We start from the raw sequence: 22,827 nt of genomic DNA, 5'->3' as shown, positions 1-22,827 counted from the left end.
TAGGCCTACTATAAAAATCTAAGTACACTAAAAAATTGTTCAATGATCTATCCTAAAAGGCCAGGATGGAAAAAAAAAATTTGGTAGGAAAACAAAATATGGTGCTCTTTAAAGCCACTAGTGAATTTTTAAACTTTCAAAGGTGATGTTTAAACTGCTCACTTTAATCTTAATTTAAAATAAATCAGAGGTAGATTATATAACAAAAAAATATTATATAGCTCTGGCTATGGTTTCTTTAGGAAAAGACACAAATACCAGTTTTGCAGCAGGTTTCAGTCTTTTTCTAGTTTACCTCAGTCTAATCCCCAAATCCATTTCCACCACAGAGAATACTTCGGATTTAATATTCTCATGTTAAATTATCTAAACAACCTTTTATTTAGTAAGGACCAAAACATCCTATTACACCTCAGTGAGACAAATACATCACAATAAAAATAAGAGAGTAAAATCCTGTCCTTGAGAAGCAGCATAAGTGGATCCCACATGATCTAGCTCACAGTCACTGTCACCTGCAACTGCTTACCGTTCCAAGACATGCAGCTGTGTTCTTGTCGTGAAAACAGCTAAATGTTATAATCATCTACATACAATTGGTTAATATCAACTGTCAAAATGTCCTTCTACATCTAGTCCATAGGATCTTTAAAAATTAATTCCATTTCACAGTCTTCAAAGTAGGAGGCAAAGTCCACATCTTTATAAAACACACCAGGCTATAGGAAATAGTAACTAGTATATAAATATTAAAGTAATAGATACCTAGCCATATATGCCACCATGCAAAGTGCTTAATGCTCAGTAGTGAACCCTAACTGCTTTTAAATAGGATCTAAATGACAAGCAACAGAAATTCAATAAAGCTTCATCCTGGGCAACTGAGGCTCCGTGAGAACCGAAATTTAAAAAATAATTACTATTCCATATGCCACTGCTAGTAGCAAATAGGCCAATCATAGGCTCAGGTTATCAGGGAAAGACTTAAGAATTACTTATATGGCCTTTCTTCTCCCTAAGTTGTATTTTATGTTGAGGAAACAAAATCAGCCTAAGTCAGTTAAAGTATGAAGAAATGAAAAATGCCATTGCTTTTATATTACAAAGAAATGTGAATTATCTATAAAACAAGGAAGAATTTAGCTTCATTACAGAAATATTTGTTTAAAATAAGGTATGGCTGTTCTTGTAAGGGATGGAGTTGGAGTCCCCACACCCACATCAAATGACTTACAACCATCTGTAACTCCAGTTCCAGGGGCTTGAAGACTCTAGCATCCTTAGGCTACACGCACAGACACAATTTACATATACTTAAAAATAATAAAAATAGAACATTAAAAGGCAGAAAGACCGAGCAATTTACACAGGGTTAGGAAACGGCAAGGTTGTAATTTAACTCATACTTTCTAGTTCCAGAACTCACAAGCTAAATAGTTATGCTACCCTGTCTGACTGAACCTTATTAGGACCAGAAGGTATTCAGAAATTAGGCCAGCAGTCTAAGAGGAAAAAGGTTTTTATTCTGATATGCGTGAAATATAAAAGAAAACAAGAAACAAGTAAGGGAATGTGATTTTATTTTATTAACCATATGTTCCAAAACACTGTAGTTGAAAAATGTCACTAAAAGTTGCAAAAACAAAACTACTAAACACCAGCATAAGCACATGAATACTTTTAATTCTGTCTACATTAAGCTTATGTTGATATAATACTTCCATAATATATTTCATTTTATATTAAAAGAACTCAGAGTAAGTAATTCTAGAGAACTATGGAATCCTGGATTCTGAAGCAAATGAAGTATCGTCATGGGATTACAAAAAGAGCCCTGGAAAGACAGACCAAGGAGACAAGCTATCTAAAGTTAGTAGAGGTGGGTTTTGAAAATGTCATGAAGGTAACTCTGAGAATGCCTTCAGACACAGCTCACACTTTATTGATCATCAGAATACTGAGTACAAGACTATAAAGCTAGGAATGTAATTTATGGTGGCCTTTCAGTCATGACTCTCACTTCACTATAAGCAAAGGATAAAGGAATGCCATGATATGTGCCTTAACATCAAAGAATGCACAGTAGGTAGAAAGCCTATGAACACAGCAGAGAAAGGCTCTTAAATCAGGTCTTAAAGCCTGCTCTACATCAGAAAATTCATACTGAGTAAATAATGATAAACATTTAAAGTTTGTGGAAACTCCTGTAACATTTTGTATTTAATAAACAGCAGAGAATTTAAACTGAAGATAAATTGATTTTTATTAGAATTAGGAAATCAAAAACTTAACACCAGCATGAATATATAATGTATACATTAATTGTGTCTATATTAAGTACCTCTTAATGCAATATTTCCATACTATGTTACCTCATATTGTGTTTAAAATATATAGGGAAATAATACTAAAGAAATTACAGAGTTTTGGCTTCTGTGGGCAGATATATTAACCTTATTGGAAAGGGAACTGGAAGGTGGAAAGAAAACCACCTGAAATGAATAAAAAAGCCCAAGGCCTTTAGACAGTATGCATCAGAAACACCACTGATGAGAAATCCATTAATCACAATAAGAATGAGAAAGTCTGAAGTGGCAACTTCTGTAAGAAAACTTCTGAGTGCACTGAGTATACACGGCATCTAAACAACAGGATGGAAATAAAAGACAGGTGCTTAGAGGGGCCTTTCTACCCACTCGAATAAAACAGCACCCATCTCCAAGTCACCGTAGTCCCTGACACCTGCTTAACACTTCATAGTGTACTGGCATACTGTATTATTCCTCCACTAAAAGGCCCTAACAGGAGGGTGTTTACAAAGCTATATCCTCAGTGCCTAGGACAAAATATGGCATGTAGTAGGCACACAATAGCTGTTGAAAGACTCTATTATATCGCTGTCTTTACGTGGAGTATTTGGTATTTTGAGATTACTTTAAATAAAAACAATTTACTCATCAAGATTAAATGAATACAAAAAATGCATTGTTCTTTTATAATACCACAGTAGAAAGTACTGCAACTATTATGGTCTACAAACTGTTCTCCAACTGTTTGGGGAAGGGAGAGTAAATTGTACAAAAAGCACCCAGGAATACCCTCATAATTGTACCAACCAGTGAGTGCACAAAGGTCATAAAGGCAAAAATGGAAGCTCTCAGCTTCTGAAGACAGAGTCTTATTACTCCTCTGTATAAATGCCCTTTTCTGTATCAACCACTGGTGTAGAGGGCACGGCAGTTTGGAATGCAATAGCAGCAACCCTTTTGTGCAAAATTTGGCATTTTAAATCATGCCTCATTAATTCAAGAACATTACTACCTACTACGCAATGAGCAGGATGTGCAAAGATAAAATCTTAAAATGTGGAGTTCATTCAGTAGTAAGGAAAATAATTTGAACACACTGTAGTATGGTCACATGGGAAAGCAAGATAAAGAAAATAAAGGAACATCTAATTTCTACTGGAAAGGGCTGAAAAAAGCCTTTGGACAAAGTATTACTAAAGGTACATCATATAAGTAAAGTATTAATCTGGCTACAAAGAAGGGCCCAGTAATAATGAATCTACAAGGTATTAAGGTTGTACAACCTTAATGCATCTAGGAGAGGTACTGGAAGCACTTGACTAATTAAGATACACTAAAGAAATCTGTGCTTCTAAAATTCACATTAAAGGTTATTTAATTTTAGAAAGCTAAGGTATTTTCATAATATAACTTGCTAAAATGCTAGGATACATAAAAATCCTGGTTGTATAAAGATAGGCAGGGGTTGAAGCAGAAATGACAAATCTCCCTGGCTTCCACTGCTTACTGAGAATCATTTTTATCAAAAAGGAGCCTGGGATTTTGATGTTTGAAAAAACATTGGTCTAGAACACAAATCAGGGAGTATAGAAATGAGGATGGGAAGATAGGACTTCTGTTTCCCTGCTTGGAAAAATATACATAAGGTGGGGGGAGGGGTGAAGCAGAGTGAAATTAAAATGACTATCCAGTCAGTATTTGTCAAAGTGAAGACATTGAATGGGCAGTTAAAAATAAAGTACAGAGAGCAAGGAGACTGGGTTTCCAGTTCCTGGCATGGAAATATGGCTGATACTATAGGTGATACAAGCCACTATGGCTGTAAAAAATATTGCTTATTGTGAGTAAAAAGAAGAAAAGAAGGAAAAGGAAGAGAACAGAACTTTCTTGAGGACACACAGAAAAGGAGAAACTATAAGAGAAACAAAGGAAATAACACAGATTGGTCTTCAACAGAAAGTAGGCAACCTCTTTTCCTTTAAAAGGGAAAAATGAGTAAATATGAGTTTCCTCCTTTATAGTCTAGAATTTCTGTGAAAGAACAGGGGTAGAGGTGACTAATGAAATTTGACTCTAGCACAGTGGGAGAGGAGAGGCACGTAGTACCTTGCAGTCAGGGTTCTTCCATGTGAAGTCACACAAGTATAGCAATACGCTTTGAAGGACTGCATGCCATCCATAGAACTTAGCCTCCTGAGAAGGAATGGCTGGCAAGATGAACCTGATGAGAGTAATGCTAACAGATAAGATGGAAGAGCAAACAATGGGGGACAGTAATTCATATGATGCCCCATGAACTTCGGGACAAAGAAAGCATAAAAGAACCTCGCTGTTCAAGAGTTGAGACAACAGTCAAGAAAAGTCTGTAAAAAGGCTGGAAGCTGTAAAATGAAAATAAAGAAAAAGCAATAAAAACAAGGAATATGTAAATGCTAGGAAGGTGAGGATTGTCATCAGTTACTGAAATTTACAATTCAGAAAGAGAAGCTGATCATGGCTGATGTTTAGGCGCAGTCACAGGAAGTACTGGAGTGTGAAAATGTCACCGGGACACAAGTCTGGTGAATCAGAAGACATACAAACCATTACAACATGACAAGATTTGAGGTAGGCAGAAAACAGTGAGCAAGACAGCAAATTAGGCCCATTGACCTTCAGCATTTCAATCCTGCTAAAGGCAAAACATATGTAACGTTCATTATATGCAAAGATGTGCCCTAAAAGCACCTGAACAAATGATAGACTCATGTACACTGATTTTTAACTTCATTTTTGGAGAAACCAAGCAGTTTTTGTTTTAAACAAAATAAAAAAATAATTTATGGAATGGGTAAGTAAATAATTTAAGTATTATTAGTAATTTGTGGCAAAATAAATGATTCATTTTTTAAGATCTTTTGATGTTTAGCTTACTGAAAATGAAATTTAAATATTAGTCATAATCTTTCAGTTGCCTATATTTATATCCATAGTACATATCTGAAACAAGGAGAATAACTGATTTTCATCTCTGAAGTATGCACCCTTCAAAATAAGGAGATTTTTTGTTGCATATATTTTACAATGAAAATATAACCTAAAATATTAGAAAACAATTGTCACTCTACATTGTGTTCCTCCTTACCAGTGGCAGGATTATATGTAGTTCAAGTTCAGTTAGAATAACATAAATGCATTTTAGAAATTAAAGAATACTTTCTTCACAGGTTTAAGACTATGCAATGAAAGGTGACAACATTAGAGAAGAGTAGCCACCTCGGGCATCTTTACATAGTATGATATTCTCGAGATCAGTGTAGTTCATCTCCTTTTCTGAAGCCCTCCTTTCCATCTCAGCATCTTCTTTTGAGTTGTGAGGACTGGGTGAACACCTAGCTACAGCGCTGCTGGAAGAAGCTTAAGATCTGCTTTGCATTTGTTGTGTTCCACTCCTGCTCCTTCAAGGGTCCTTCACACACCGACACGTACTTCTTCAAAATTTTTTCTCCTACTTCTCGGAAATCCAAGGGTTCATTGTGGGTGGTGCAGCTTGCTCCAAATACATCAGTGTCAACTGCATGATGCTCTGACTGTTGATCTGTACAGTGCTTCAATCCCCAGTAGCACATTTCTCCACTGTACATCATAGCCAGCACATGGATATCACTAAATATTCCTGGGAAGGTCATTTATGTTGAAATTAGAATTAAACTTATTTTTAAAAAACTTGTTATTGGAAAACTAATAAAATCTTTGCCAATAACCCTTTTCCACACTACTTACCAATGCTTAGAAAAGCCCACTATCACTAGCACAATCCCAACTTAGCACTCTGTCTTTTACTAGAGAAGAAGTTCAGCCCCAAGACAAAGCAGAGATGGTTTGGTTTGGTTTGGTTTGGTTTGGTTCGGTTCTTAACCATGTAGTTGTGCTTAACTTTCTAGGAGTCCTTGTCAGGACCTTTTTTGTGAATTAACATCACTGGTGGATCTCTTCTTGATTATACCTTAAATTTTGTATACAACTTCAGAACTCTCATAAATTCCTTGGATCACACCCATGGAATACAAAGTTTATTTTGAAGGATGCTCTAGGATTATTGATATAACTATATTGCTATGGCATGTTCTATATAAGAGTCTATTAGTAATCTCATGTATCATCATGTGTTTGATAGGTGACAAAAAATTTTTTTAAGATTTATTTATTGCTTATACAATATTCTAACTGCATGTGTGCCTGTCAGCCAGAAGAATGCACCAGATCTCATTATAGATGGTTATAAGCTACTACGTGGTTGCTGGGAACTGAACTCAGGACTTTTGGAAGAGTAGCCAGTGCTCTTGAACTTCTGAGCCATCTTTTCAGCCCAGGCCACATAATTCTAAATTACCATAAATGATAATGATATACAAAATGCTTTATATCACTAGGAAAAAAATATCCAGGATAATTTCCATCAGAAGGTGAATATTCCTTTAACATAATCCTCAGCAATTGTATAATTAAATATTTATGATCAAAGCATGTTAATTTGTTAGAGAGATGAATTAGACTTAGAATAAGAGACCTAGGTAGGCTAGGAGTAGTAGGAAGCTCTGTAATTACAATAACCTTGGAGGTGGGCAGGATTACCTTTGCAGACCAGCTTCCTGTACTACATAGGCGTTCCAGACTAACACAGGCTACAATAAAACCTTATTTCAAAAACCCAGAAGATTAAAAATTAAGTAAAACAAAAGTGGTACTAAAATATATGACCATTCAATTTCTTATGGTCACACAACTAAACGATTTATTCTAATGTATATGTACTTGTGTGATAAGAAAATTTACCTCAAATAAATGATTATAACTTTACCATGCTGGTTTAAATAAGAATGGCCCCCACAGACTCATATATTTAAATGCTTAGTTGCCAAGGAGTTGCATTATTTAAAAGGATCGAAAGCATAGCTGTAGGACCTGTGGTACCAGGGGGTGGACTTTGAGGGTTCAAAAACCCAAGTGAAGCCCAGAGTCTCACTCTCTGCCAGGCCCAGTAAGCATCTCTGTCTCTCTTCTCTGCCTGCTCCCTGTGGATCAAGATGTAGCTCTTAGCTACTTCTCCAGCACCACATCTGCCTGTTACCACCATGCTCCCACCATGATTATGGATGTAACCTCTGAAACTACAAGCCTCCAATTAAATGCTTTCTTTCACAAGAGCTGCCTTGGGTATGGTGTCTTTTCACAGCAACAGAACAGTAACTAAGATGCTAATCTAAAGCAGTTCAATAGAACTACAACTATGATGGTAACAGAATGAAGTTCTGCTATTTCAAAGGTAGCCAAGTGCCCAAATTTGTCCTTATATGCTGTCACCTTCAAATTCTTCCTTAAAATACTGGGAGGTAAAGTAAGAGGTTTAGCAGAATGGCTGACTCACTGGAGCACTATATAATGAAAGTAATTGCTGAAGAGCAGAGTCTGTGATTTGCATTCACAGAAATGAGATAGCACACTATATTATATTTTCTATGTATAAAACAATCTCTACTTAGCAAGTACAATTAGCACATAAAAAGACCTAAATGTCTATCTTCTTTAAAACTTATTTCCAGTATGACATTAATAGCCAAATCTAGTTCTGGTCAAAACAAAAATAAGAAAAAGTAACATATTTTAACTCTCCCAAATTATCTCCAGCTCTGGCATCGTCTTCTGATCTCCATGTTACCAATATATATGCACATCCATCCACCCATACACAGTCACATGAATAAGAGTGTGTATATATATATGACCAAGCTGATCTCAAACTCACAGATCCACATGCCTCTTAGGACTGGGATTAAAAATGTGTGCCACGACACCCAGCCAAAACTAAGTATTTTTTAAAAGTGGTCTTCTACATTATAAGTTTAATACTTGAATTCATTTAAAATCTAGAATGAAATTTAAATGACAACAAAGTTAGCAAGCTTTCTAAAACATTTTTTAAAACTTCAATCACTTAGAAAACTTTGACAAGAAACCACATTATCTGCCAGGCGCGGTAGTGCACACTTTTAGTGCCAACACTCAGGAGGTAGAGACAGATGGATCTCTTTGAGTTTCTGGACAGCCTGGTCTACACAGTGAGTCCAGAACGACTACGGAAGGAAGGAAGGAAAAGAAAGGAAGGAAGGAAGGAAGGAAGGAAGGAAAAGAAGGAAGGAAGGAAGGAAAGGAGGAAAGAGGGAGGGGGAGAAGGGAGGAAGGAGAGGGAGGGAGGAAGAAAGGAGAGGGAGGGAGGGAGGGAGGGAGGGAGGGAAGGAGGAAGGAAAGAAGAAAAGAAGGAAGGAAGGAAGGAAGGAAGGAAGGAAGGAAGGAAGGAAGAAAACCACATTACCTGTACTCAGCAATTTAGCTGTGTCTAGGTCTTGGAAAGAAACACCTTCATTTAACTGTATAGGGCAACGGTAATTTAGCATCTGCAGCAAGTAATTGATCCCATCAACAAGGTACTAAGTAAAGAAGGCAAATAAATTAAAATAGTACACAAAGAACTTGAAAGACAAGTACTTCTTTCTCACTCTTAACTCAAGATTAAATGGACTGATACATAGGTACATATAATTACTATTACATTCAAAGGGTATCAGGACTCACCACTGTAAGACTGTCCTAATATAAGCAAACCCCCTATAAAGTTAGATCATGGAACAAGGAAAAAAATGTCAACCACAAGCACATGCTGCAGGAATGCATTTGTTCAAAAAGGTTATCAATTGATAAATATTGTAAAGATGAACTAAAAAAAACTTTAAAAATATAAATGGAATCTCACTTGTTTTGCAACACTGGGAACTCAACCTGGGGCATCCCGCATGCTAGCCAGTGCTCTAACATGGAGCTATATTTTCAGCCCTTTCTATGATTCATATATATTTTAACTATATTTCTACCTGAAAGTATGGCCTCCAGTTTCCAAGCCCATGTAAATTATGGGTTCATTTATACTGGGCTGGAATTCTTAGTGACGCAACACTAAGATTGATGTCTTTGGAATAATAATTGTTAGAACAGAGACAAAGCACAGGGTCACACAGTCTCCTTAGGAATACCTTGCCTTCAAAGAGACTCAAAACTACTTCAACCAAAAAAAAAAATTTTTTTTAGAAATTAATAGCTTTCTTTTATATTCAAACAAAAATAAAAGCCAAAAACTTAAGAAACATGTAGTATTCTCCAAATGATGAGATTTTTGCATGTGTAACTTTAGTCTTCACAGCAACTCCAAGAGCACAGCCTATGAACCTAAACTTTAGTCTACTAGCCTAGAATCTCTGACCTCACTGGTGCTACAACATGTTGTAAATCCTGTAAATGTCAACAATCAAAATCATAAATGAAACGTCTTTTTACCTTTTGAAGTAAATTAGATTTTCTCAGTAGCCACTCCCTTCTCTTAGTCAGAGAATGACAATACATATATAACAGGGCCCCTCGTCGCCAAGAGAGGCATTCCAGGAGCTCATCCCCAAGTAAATTGCACAGCTAAAAGGAAACATAAAAGGCACAGCCACTATGAAAAGCCATACATCTACAAAAATCAAACTTCTAAAAGAAAACTGAACAATTAAAAGCACTCATTTTACAGAATGTGTCTGGAGTTAGGTTACAGAGGAATACTTACTTATGCTTGAATTAAGAAGAAACGCTTTAATCTGTTAGTACAACATATATAGCAAAATAACTGCAATTTATATGTAGTTTTATGAAATAGCTTGGGTTATAGTAGCAAATTTCTCTACTATAATTTGGAAATGGCAAAATTAATTATCCATTAAAAGATGGCCTTTAGAAACACATTGATCATACATTTTTTTTTTCTAGAAAGAAATAGAAACTAACAACTATAATAAGAATTAAGTTGGGAGAATAATAAAAAGCTATATACAAAAATAAATCAAAATGTTTGTAGTGGTATAGCCTTTAAATCTTGGGGTAATTTGCTGGGCATTGTGGTGCACACCTTTAATTCCAGCACTCAGGGAGTCAAAGGCAGGTGGATGGATCCCTGTGAGTTCAAGGACAGCCTAGTCTACAAATCAAATCTAAGACAGCCAAGGCTACACAGAAAAACCCTGTCTCAAAAAACAAAAACAAAAAACAAAAAACTTGGGAGTATTTTACTCCTCCTGCTATCCTGTCCTAATAAATACATAGAGCCAAGAAGGTATTCAGGTAGACATTCAACAGGCACTTAAATACTTGAAATAATATTCAGCAGGGTCAGCAAACCTTATGACTTGAATTCAATTCCAGCACTGATATGGTGGAAGAGGCAAATTGATCCCTGCAAGCTGTTCTCTGTCCTCCATATGTGTACTGAGGCACATGTATGTGCACACACACATATGCACCCACAAATAAATGTTTTAAAAAACTGAAAGAATATCTATGACTACATACATAAGCCCAATTAGAGAAGGCAGTTAAATATCGAGTGAACAGGAAATTAAACACATAACAGAGACTATCAAAGGATGGAGACATCCCTGGACAATATCTGTTTCTAAAATGAAAAAAAGGTTTCTGACAAAGAACAAGAGAATGCTTCTTAAGATGATCAGTGCTATTAAGAAAGATAGCAAATGTTCAACAGGAGCAGGATTTCAAACAGATAATAAGGACTTGGTGTGGTAGGACATGATTTTAATCATGGTTTTAATTTAGGAGGTAGGGGCAGGTAAATTTCTGTGAGTCTGAGGCCAACCTGCTCTACAGAGTTCAAGGCCAGCCAGCACTACACAGTAAGATCTTCTCTTAAAATATAAAGGCAATAAAACCAAATGTAGCAATTATATTATACGACTGTCAAGAAATAGGCCTGCAGAAGTAAAGGGGACAAGGGAGCATCTGTGTTAGAAAAGGATTCTGTACTGCAATGCAATTAAATTTTCATTATAGGGCTGGAGAGATGGCTCAGAGGTTAAGGGCACTGGCTGCTCTTCCAAAGGTCCTGAGTTCAATTCCCAGCAACCACATGGTGGCTCACAACCATCTATAATGTGATCTGATATCCTCTTCTAGTGTGCAAGTGTACATGGAGGCAGAATACTGTATAGTAATAATAAATAAATAAATCTTTTAAAAAAATGTTTTCATTATATAAATATTCTAAAAGTAGTTAATAAAATATACTTTTCTGATCATGGCCTGGAGTATTAAGTTCTACTCCCTCCCTCTCTTTTTCAGGCAGAATCTTTCTAAGTAGTGTTGGCTGGTCTAAAACTCACTATGTAGACCAGACTGGCCTCAAAGTCACAGAGATCCCCCTGCCTCTGCCTCCCAAGTGACAGTATTAAAGCATGTGACATCACACCTGGCAAACCTTTTCTTTTAATCTTAAAACAAAAATACACTCACAACCAACAAAAATACAGTCTAAAGAAGAGGACAACAACAAGATAATGTGACAATGTTCTATCATCTCCCACGAGTGTGGAACTTACTTTGGGATGCATGTTGTTTTCTTTAACTAAAATTTCTGGTTCTGAAAGAAAAGTGAGCAGTTCTTTTACTTTCTGGGGAGAAGAGTCTTCAGGAAAATCTTCATCTACGAGCTTATTTTCCTCAAAATATGTCATGTCCAATATGGCCTTAAGACAAAGAAGAGAAAGCATCTGTAAGGGATAGACTTTACAGAAGAAGAGTTTAGATTCACTAGACAGGCAACCATGTCAGGACAGTATCTAAAATTGAAGAGAAACAAACTGTTCAGGTATAAGTAGGATTAGTGATAATGATGCTTCAAGTAAATAAAGATTCATGTTTCAAATAACATGTTATAATTATAAAATGTAATCAGTTATTATTTGCTATTTATATTTATATAAGCCCTGAAATTTTTAACAAATGCCTGAAGTATTATGGTCTACTTCTAGTTTACAATATTGGATCTTGGAGGAATTTGTTTCCCCAAATATACAGCCTCCGCTTATATGAAGCATGTCATCAATATATGTAATTCCAAAATTGAGTCTCCAGCAGCCCATCAGACCTGAAAAGCCCTTAGTTCTTTCACTTATTTGATCTACTGGATTAATACTAAGAAAATTGGGCTGTAGTGGCAGTTTTTCTACCAGTCACCAAACTAACCAAGGACAAGCCAATGCCTTCCAAAGTTCCTTCCTTTGAGAGTAAGATACAGTATATGTAAAACACATGAAACACTACAAGCACAATTAGTGATACAAAATCAAGATGGAGAATGACAGAAAAAAAACACCCACGATCACCCTCTGCCCTCATAAATATACAGAAGTGTACAAGCACGCACATCTAAATGAATTTACATGTACACACGCATATCCCCAATAAAGCCAGACTTCACTTTTGTTTTAGTACCTGTGTATATAGTTCCAAAAGATTTGATGGATTTGAACATTCCTTCTCTTCTCCACATAAAAGCTTTAATTTTTCTAGAGCTGCAGAGGCTCGAATTAAAAAGTGATCTGTTATTTTAAAAAAACAAATAAGCCATGATTATTTTACATAAATTCAAACATTTAAATAAAAAAAGCTATGTAACAGAAATGATGTAACAAAATTATATTATAGCAATATAGTAATATCTTACTTAAAAATGACATTAAGTATTTCATACATAAAACACAATCACAATTAAGTCAATCTATTCTCAAAAGCAAAGGAGTACAAGCATTTTAGATTCGTTGTTGCTATTTCTTAAATTCAGTATACATCCTTTTAAAAGAAGCTTTATTAAGGAATTAAGTATATAATTTACTTATTTCTTGGGTGTGTATATGTCATGCACATGTGGACACACGTGTGGGTGTGCATGTGGAGGGCAAAGACTGGCATCAAGGTGTCTTCCTCACCTTCTATACTGTGGCAAGGAAACGCACTTGCACACAGAGCGTGTGATTCTGTTAGTCCAGCTAGTCACCTTGATCTGGGAAGAACACTGGGATTACATGTGGACCATATGGCCACTTGGCATTTACGACAGTTCATCATGCTTGCACAGCAAGTACCTGACCTACTAAGCCATCGATGTAGCTCTTAGTCCAATCTTACAATATTTCTCTTACAATGTTGATATACTCAAAATACTTAATACACTTATACTTTTTACTGGAATAATACAAAATCTACAAGTTTGCAGAAAGAGTTTCCACTGAATGCATGCAGTTTTATAAATATAATTCCAAATGTTTCCGACAAGTATTGACCAGATCAAATATTCATAAACTCTCAAGCTGTAAACAACTCTATGTTTGTCATACTTGTATTTCTAGCTTGTATAACTACAAATACAGTTTAAAGGGTTATCATATTCCATTAAAACTTCAAAATGAGGCAGTGGATAGTGTGAGTTTGAGGCCAGCCTGGTCTACAAAAGTGGTCCAGGACAGCCAAAGCTACAGAGAAACCCTGTCTCGAAAAACTAAACAAACAAACAAAACTTCAAAATGGAACAAACCACCTCATCCTTTCACAATCTACTGAAAAAAAAACCAAAAAAACAAAAGACCATAATACTTCCTGTAAGCTTCCTTATCACAATTTATCCAACTTTCCAGCCTTTACCATCTTACCCTCACCACCAGTTCACTAGTATTTTATTTACTTCTGATTTCAGATTCTGAAGGCCCAGATGACACTGTCCACGGTTCTTGTTCACTTCATGCAGTACACATGCACACTACAGCACAAGACCCGAAAGTCTCCAAGCCTCTTCTCTAAAGTACAGAACCTCTCCTAACTGCCCAACAATGGGCAGGTAACGTACAAGCTGGTGTGGCCTCATCTGATCCAGGCTCTCAAGTTACATAAGGAGATAAGCTGTTCAATGTTGGAATAAAAATACCATCAGGTATGTCAGTTGGTCATCACATAATGATCTTTAGTTTTCCCCAGAATGAAGATTAGTATTAGTAACTTAGTTTGAGTAAACAGAAACTATCAATAATGATAATGTAATAAAAATATATAACTGCTAAACTAAAGAACAAATTTCCAACATGTAATGGTTTTGTTTTATGAAAAAGGGCCAAGTAAATTCAAATACATATAATCCTGTTTTAATTAAACGTCTTTTAGTAACTTATTTAATTTTATTTTATGTGCATTAGTGTGAGGGTATCAGATCCTTTGGAACTGTTATTAGCTGCGAGCTGCCATGTGGGTGCTGGGAATTGAAGCCGGGTTCTTTGGAAGAGCAGACATACTTAGCCACTGAGCCATCTCTCCAGCCCATTTTAATTAAACTTAAGTAAACCCTGTTAGTAATTCTCTAGTAAGACTAATTTCAATGCTGACTAGTGTTCACAAAGTGTCCATAGCTTTGGCTGTAATTTTAGTAAATTTCCAGACATCTTCTTTCAGAAGAAACTGTGAATCACTATTAGGTTCAGTAATAAGTGAGTGAAACTAGTCAAGATCTCTGGGCTGACACCTGGATACAAGGAGATAACAGCCTTGCCACAAAACCAAAAGACATGGCCTGGGTGTGGTGTCATGTGTTTCATTTAAAGAAGGTCACTTAATTCTGTAAATGTACCAACTATTTAACCACTTTGGAAAATGTTTCACTATGGTTTTCCTGAGTTTAATCACAAGAATGGTATAGCTCATGTAAAGATTGACTCAAGATTCAAAAAAAGTACTGTCGAACCAATTGGCAACTGAGAAATTTTAAAAACAAACTGATTCTGACGTCGTAAGAACGACGTATTTCCTAACAATTCGCCCTCCCCCCACCCCAAGGAAATAGCTCAGACATTTCTCAGTATATACATGGCTTTGCAAGAACTAAGCTTGTGTGTGTTGAGGGGAGCACATTTAAATTACACCATAATTGTGCCAAATACTATTAACAGTTGAATTTTGAATTGAACAAAACTGGAAAATTACAAGGCAATACTGAGAAAGTAAACTGCCATGCATGTCTCTCTGTATTTACTGGATGCAAAAAGAAAAAAAAAATCAGCGTTTCTTTGTGGACAGTATAAGCATTCAGGAAAATGTCCATGTGTACTTTTATTCAAAACTCTACCCTTTTCGCAGATTCGACACTACATATCTGGTTGGATATAAACAAAAAAAATTTTTTTCAAGTAAATGTAAAAAACGCTGCACTGGCAACTTGACTTCTGAGGAAAGGGTAAATAATTGCCCAATAGGGACCAGCTCAGAAGCGCCAGCACTCAGTGAGCCAGGAGGACCAAGGGGACCCCCATCTCGGACCGCAGGCCGCGCCTTCTGGCCACAGCGTGCGGCGGCACCAAGGGCCTGGCCAACGTCCGCCCGCCTCCCTCTGCGGCGCTCCCTCACCGTCTTCCCCCGCGGCTTCGCTAAGATGCTGTATATGTGCCTGAGCCAGGTCCCCGAGCTCTTCCACCCGCCTCACCACACCGGTCACCGTGGCCGCCATGGCCAGCTCGGGCGCGCCCGCCCGGTCCACGTGACCACCGCCGCCTGCGATCACCTGATGACCTGGCGGGCGGAGTGGGGGCGGAGCCCGCCCTGCTTGTGGGCGGAGACATAGGCTCCGGGCTGTGTCCGCCCCAGCTCGCAAAGGTCGTTCCGGGTCTTTAGTTTCCCCCGAGTCGCCCCTACCCTCCCACAATACCGTGCGGCAAGGGGCCGGTGTGACGTAAGGGCACACCTCTCTCCCGCCTCCTTCTTTTAACCAATCGGAAGCTGACCATGCCCCGGGCTGAGCCAATAGGACGTCGGCTGTCTCCGCGGGCGCGGGGGACGGCGCGGGGGGGGTGGGGGGGGAGTGCATCTTGGAAGGTCTGGAAAGAGGATTGCAGCGGTTGGCGAGGTAGTGTAGCAGATTAAAAGAAAACTATTGCAATCCCGTGGTCAGAAACGGAAGCCTGCGGACTACTGAGATTCTCCCAAGGGTGCGGGCCGGAGGCGGAGCCGCCTGACACCTAGTCTGTCTGTGTCCTGGTCGCTGGAATGATGCTTTTCCGAATTTTAACCCTGGAGCTTGTTTTAGCTCGGATTTATCTTGGCTAGCTCACATTTAGAGTACTTTAAATGCCTTATGCCCTAAATGTGGTAGCTACCGCCCTGTCTGTTTTAGTTTCCCTAAAATTGTTAAATGTTCTTAAGGGTTTTAATCAAAATTCAAGAGGTCAGTTTGACCTCTTTGCGTTCCATGAATGCTAATTCTTGCCTACAGCCACAGAAATCTAATGCCGTTTGTGGGCTTTTTCGCTTTGACACGATATATTTTTAGTAGCTCTACCCTTCCCATCTTATTTTTAAGGTTTTTGTTGTTACCTAGTAGAAAATACTGAAAGTATGAAAGCAGTAATGTGATCTTTTAAGAGTGATTAACCACTGTGACTTTTCTCCAACTAGCCTTTGTGACTTCAGGTTTGTTTGTTTCTCATGTTATTTTACTCTAAATGCACAGAACAAAAATCAGGCGTTCCATGTCCTCTGTGCTTGTATAGTGCCTAGCACTGAGTACCTACATACTCTCGGAAAATGGTTATTTATAGAAAACAATAAACAACAAATTCTCCAGTTACTTTCTAATCAAGAATCTGAAGGTGAGAAAAGTTGCATTATAAATAGTCAAGGTGAACTGAAGAATGCACACTCCTGTAATCCCAACCCCTGAGAGGCTGAAGCTGGAAGAATGCTGCCAGTTCTAGAGCAGCCTGTACATAAGAGACCCTGTTTACAAACAACCCACAGAAATGCAAAACTACACTAAATAAAACTTACAGTCACAAATTGGAGAGCTGATCTGTTAAGATCACCGAGTTCACCTGCCCCTAGAGACATTGCAGGTGTGGCTGCTGCATCACGTGTGCATCAGTAGGTGGGCTGTGCCCAGTGTTCTGACCTATGAACATCTGAAAGATCAGTAGCCTAACACTCCCTGAAACAAAAGCTGGCCAGGGGGGCTAGATGGGGAGCAAACCAGAGACTAGAAGAACCCAGCCTGGGACCTGCGACAAGCCCCCAAGAAGAATTGAGTCCAAGACAGATGACCCTTGCAAGGCAGAACTCCGGCAGGCTAGGAGGCCAGGACAACCATAAGACCAGCGTCATGGGGCCCAGACAGGGAACTAGGCTGAAATGACACCACTGAGTTGCCCGGCACTGGCTGGGGGGTTGGAGGAGGTTCAGACTATGCCAGAGAGCACAAGCATGGAGGGCATAGCACACCTGAGACCACCCTGATATGACCCCAGACACTTAGAGACCCCAGTAGGCTACTAAGAGGAGCAAGTGGAAGAGAAAGACACACAGAAGGCTGTGGGCACTGTTGGGGTCCATGCAAGAGGAACAGCAAAACAGCTCTAGAACTCATGGAATGCAGCCCACCGGTTAGCAAAACTACGCTGGGTGTGTCTCGGTGAGGCATAACCTGGAGAACTACATGTCCTGAGGACTTCACGCTGTTATGGAGCATAGCTCTGCTTGTTACTTTTGCAGTCCTTATAATCCCTTTAATATGTGAATTGTGTGAGTACTATAAAGGGGACTCCTGGCCCCTCACTGGGCAGTATCATTGGCATACGCAATAACAATGCTTGATTTCTTTCAGGCATTGTTGCTGGAGCAGACTAATGATTCAACCACCATCTCTGAAAACAACCTACATATGTAGATTGCTAGCAATGATTACTACCCTTAGAAAGAATTTGGAAAAATAGATTGTTCAGCAAGGTTAGATAAAGATGTTTTTGCTAGTGGCTCTGATGTAGATAGTCTTAGGAAAGAAAAGATTGTTTAGCAAAGTAAGGTAAAGATATTTTTGCTGTTGGCCCGGATGCAGGAAATCTTAGGAGACAATTGAAGTTAAGAGAAAGCACACTCTTATTAGTAAAGCTGGGGACTTTTTGAGGTTAACAAAGCAAGAACAATGACCCATAGCAACACTGGCTGACGTGACTCTTTCAAGCTGGGCTGGTGACTGAGATGATGATTGATTCCGTTATTCTGTTTTTCTGCCCTCAGCTTCCTGATATTATTTAATAAAACATATTAATGAGTAGATGAGCACCTTTAGGACTTTAAATAGATATGATTGATTATTTTTATATAGGAGTTTAGATTTGTGATTCCTTTAAGATCTTCATAAGATTACTTCTTCAGATAATTGATTCCTTCTTTGTAACCACAAATTGCAGCCTGTCAGCAAAGAAGAGCTGGCTGAGAACTTCCCTTGCTTGTTTATACTCTGTTAATATGTGACAAGTTGCATATGTACAAATGTATGTGGGTTCTCAGAAATAACTTGTTGTTCATGTTTGCTCCTTACCCATAATATGTAAAACACTTGGTCATGTGAAAGTATTGTGGAACATGATTTTCTTACGTATACCCACTGTAATAATTTATTTATAGAGAAATAAAATGTAAACACATTGTGATTTTTGTACTGCTTGAAAGACTTTGTTGGGGTATATAAACTGTGAAAGGAAAAGGATAAGGAATAGAGAGAGAAACACAAGAAGAAGAGGAGGAGGAGGAAGAAGAAAACAGATAAGAATAGGGATGAGGATAAAAATAAGAAGGTAATAATAAAAAGAAAACAGTTTGTTGAAACCTACCACCTGGAGTCTGTCTTACTTCATCATTTAGTGTAAGTGTGTGTGTGTGTGTGTGTGTGTGTGTGTGTGTGTGTGTGTGTATGGCTCCTTTCTCTCCTTTTCTTTTCTTTTTTAGATGCTTCCCACCATCAGTAGAAGCCACCTCTAGGAGCCATCAGCTCTAGCCTCCGCTAGGAGCCATCAGCTCTAGCCCCAGCTTGCCACCATCAGTGGAAGCTATTGCCAGTAACTATCGGTTCCAGCTTGGAAGGTTGCCCTCAGAGAAAGTCTACAGGGTCACCAGCCAGCCAGCCACAGGATTCACGCCCCACCTCAGTTTTCTCCAGTCGGTGTTGAAGCTGGACTTTGATAGGGCACAATGAAGAAAGGCAGAACTGGAGACTCATCATAGTGAGGAACAAACTGATGTGAGTAGCTGGTGATGCCACCTGGCACCAGAGTGGGGTCTTGGTCTCTGTTGCCACATGGTGCCATATCTGGGTCTCTGGCCCTGCAGCAGCAGGGGTCTGTTACCACCAAAAGCCAAGTGGACATCCCTGGTCTGTCTGGGTTACTGCTCAAGGACATTATGATGACTGAGGGTTGCACAGAACTGGCCCCACCCCTCACCTGGGCATGCAGGGAGATCTGGCCCGGGAAGCATGAGAATAAGAAAGCTGACCCTGCCCCTAGCCAGCTGCAATACCCAGGAGAGCAAGCTCTGCACCTCCCTTGGACAGCAGCATAGAGCTGACCCTGATGGCTGGGGCCCAGATGAACAGGCCTAGACAGTGTAAGAATGGGGGAACTGGCCCCATAATTTGTCATGAAGCTGTGTAGGCAAGGGAGAGATGCTCTCACCCACCTTCACCCTTTGCCGTCTATCGTAGGAGGGAGAGGTGGCACTGGGGGAAAACTGGCCACTTTCCTTATCAGCTGCAACCACAGGAGAACAGGCTCTGCACCTCACCTGGGAAAAAGGGAAGTGCTGGTCCTGGCTTTGGCATGAGAGTGGAGAGCTAGTGGGTTGGCCAGCCCAGATACCCCTAAGGCCCAGATCCAGGGATTTGAATTGGCCCATCCAAACATCTACTCCATCGATCAACTCCTAAGTGCATGAAGGGACCCAGTCCTACAGATCCAAAACTACAGGATCTCCGTGACACAGGACAACAACAGGATATCTGAAAGGAGTCCTAGTGAGGTTCCTGTATTGATAAAGTAGCAGAAGCCAGAAGCCTCATACCAGACCAACGAATCACTGAAATGAACATTTGCAAGCAGAGAAGTGTGGACAAAAGGACACACAGTACAGCTTCTATAATGACATGTTTTTCTCTGTTGTGAGGGAGGTTGCAAGCATGGAGGGCAGGTGAGTGCAAGGGGGTGAGGATGAGTGGGATTGGGATGCATGATGATGTAGATAGAACCAATAAAATGGTTAAAACAAAACAAAACAAAACAAAACAAAACAAAACACTGGGTTTAGTTCACAGCAATCACAAGGCCACTCACAACTATCTAGACCTCCAGCCCCAGGGCATCTGATGCCCTCTTTTGGCCTCTGTGGGTATTATATACAGACATATACAGGCAAAATATCCATCCAGACAAAATAAAAGTAAAGAAAAAAAAACAATTGCAATCATGGTGATTCACCAAACCACAGTATTCTAGATGGAAAGTCTTAACACTAGGCATTATTGTTCAACTGATATTTTGGTGTGTTAGTTTTCAGAGAAAGAGAGAGAGAGAGAGAGAGAGAGAGGAGAGGGAGGAGAGAGAGAGAGAAGAGAGAGAGAGAGGAGAGAGAGGAGAGAGAGGAGAGAGAGGAGAGAGAGAGAGAGAGGAGAGGGAGGAGAGAGAGAGGAGAGAGAGAGAGAGAGAGGAAAGAGAGAGAGGGGAGAGAGAGAGAGAGAGAGAGAGAGAGAGAGAGAGAGAGAGAGAGAGAGGAGAGAGAGAGAGAGGAGAGAGAGAGAGAGAGAGAGAGAGAGAGAGAGAGAGAGAGAGAGAGAGAGAGAGAGAGTTAGAGTTGGAAAGGATCTGAGCCTAATAGTCTAATCCTTTGTTTGCAAATAAGGAGAATGGAAAGGATGAGACTGTTGACCCTCCACACTATAGAACACATGATTCTGTGGTTTATCCAAGATCATAATAAAGTAAGCTCCCATAGATAGCGGGTTTCACACAGAGACACAGGCAACAGTCAGACCTTATCAATTTACAGTAAAGTATTTAAACACAGAGAACTGTTGTACTAGAACAGAAGCACTTCCCCCTCCAACTTATAGTTAGTTCTCTTTGTTTTAGGAAAGCCACATGAAGAGAACACATAAAAGATCTGTTTTTAAATCTTAGATTAATCACAATGTACCAAAAATATAAAGAAACAAACTGATCGCATTCAAACCATCTCCCTTTTCACTAACATACAATTAAAATCCAGCTAAAATTACAGCAAAGAAGACATAAATTTCTGTAGGTATTTATGAAGGATTTAAAGTTTTAAAATTTAAATATTTTAAAATAGAGATCTTGCTTGTCTCTGAACTACCAGGTCTAATGTTACTAATACCAATGGTGTGTAACATGCTTTTGAAAACTTCTCTAACAACTTTGTTTTTTGTGTGTGTATGTGGAGGGGGGACTTGTTTCCTTATATAATTGTACCAAATGACTAACAGTGATGTGTATGTATAAGTGCTATTACTTGCCATGGGTGACTTCTATATAATAGAACCTGTTACATATTTATTGGGTTATGAAGTACGATTGGCACTGCAATTACAACAGCATATACCTCTGGCATAATCCCTGCTCTCTTACAATTTATTATCTAGTAAAGGAACATAGAGAGAATAACAGCACACAATTTGAGGATTGTGGAAGGTCCTAAGAAGGAAAAGTAAAGGATTTGATGTGAGATACTGAAGAAAGCAGTCCTCAGGAAATGATATTAGCACCTAAATGATGATAAAATCGGCAACAAAAAACAATAATTGTTCAGGCAGAAGCAAATCAAAAGAGAGAAAACACATGATGTGCGGCATACTGACATACACCTTAGTCTCAGACTGAGGCAAGTGATGAGCTAGAATCTTTTTTTTCCCACTTTATATCCCGGCCATAGGCCCCCTCCATCCCCTCCTCCTGGTCCCACCCTCCCTTCTTGTTTCCCCTATCATCTCCCCTCCCTTACTCCTCAGAGATAGGGAGCCTCCCCCTATCAACTGACCCCAGTATATGAAGTTGCATCAGGACTGAGCCCAACCTCTCCCCCTGTGACCTGGTGAGGTAGCCCTGCCAGGGGAAAGTGATCCAAAGCAAGCAACAGTGTCCATATCAGAGTCATCCTCCACTCGCCTTACTAGGGGACCCATATAAGGATGGAGCTGTCCATCTGTTACATCTGTGTAGGGAACCTAGGTCCAGTCCATGCAAGGTCCTGATAAGCGAGAATCTTAAGTAGAATAACAAAGTCCTGCTAAGAAAAAGGTATAGTGAGGAAGGCAAAGCCACATGGTAATCCAAACATGGAAAATTCAACATAAGGACTTATGAAGTAATGGAATGACAGTGTATCTTTAGTAAGAAGAAAGCTCCAAAGGATAAAAGAGGTGCAGGTAGAAGAAATTACTAGTGGGACAAAGATTCAGATCTTTCTGGAGAGCTCCTGTCCATCGTTCACTGGGTAAGTCACTGGTTAACTTCAGCACAATGTCCTATAACTCTGCATTTTGAAGCCTTCTTTAAAGAAAAACATAAATTCTCGAAGGCAGTGGCTCTCAACCTTTTTAATGCTGCAACCCTTTAATACACTTCTTCATATTGTGGTGACACCCAACCATAAAGTTATTTTGTTGCTACTTCATAAGTGTTATTTGGATCATAATATAAATATGTGATTCCTGTGAAAGGGTCATTTGGCCCCAAGGGTTCATAATCCACAGGTTGAGAACCACCACTCCAAGGATTTA

The 22,827-nt window shown here is 39.0% G+C and overlaps 1 protein-coding gene across 1 annotated transcript; it reads right to left on the bottom strand.

Annotated features, from left to right (window-relative positions):
* Positions 1-1,563: 1,563 nt before the first annotated feature.
* Positions 1,564-15,875, bottom strand: RIMOC1 (RAB7A interacting MON1-CCZ1 complex subunit 1). The gene is made up of 6 exons (XM_084782906.1): positions 15,618-15,875; positions 12,666-12,772; positions 11,771-11,917; positions 9,678-9,809; positions 8,662-8,776; positions 1,564-5,964 (listed from the first exon to the last, which is right to left on the bottom strand). The coding sequence occupies exons 1-6, from the start codon at positions 15,715-15,717 to the stop codon at positions 5,681-5,683; spliced, it is 885 nt and encodes a 294-aa protein (XP_084639032.1). The 5' UTR covers positions 15,718-15,875; the 3' UTR covers positions 1,564-5,680.
* Between the last annotated feature and the right edge of the window lie 6,952 nt (positions 15,876-22,827).

Source organism: Acomys minous, assembly GCF_964271855.1.
Source record: "Acomys minous genome assembly, chromosome: 5".
Lineage (NCBI taxonomy): Eukaryota > Metazoa > Chordata > Mammalia > Rodentia > Muridae > Acomys > Acomys minous.
The sequence above is the reverse complement of the archived record's forward strand: the minus strand, read 5'-3'. Positions and strand labels throughout refer to the sequence as shown.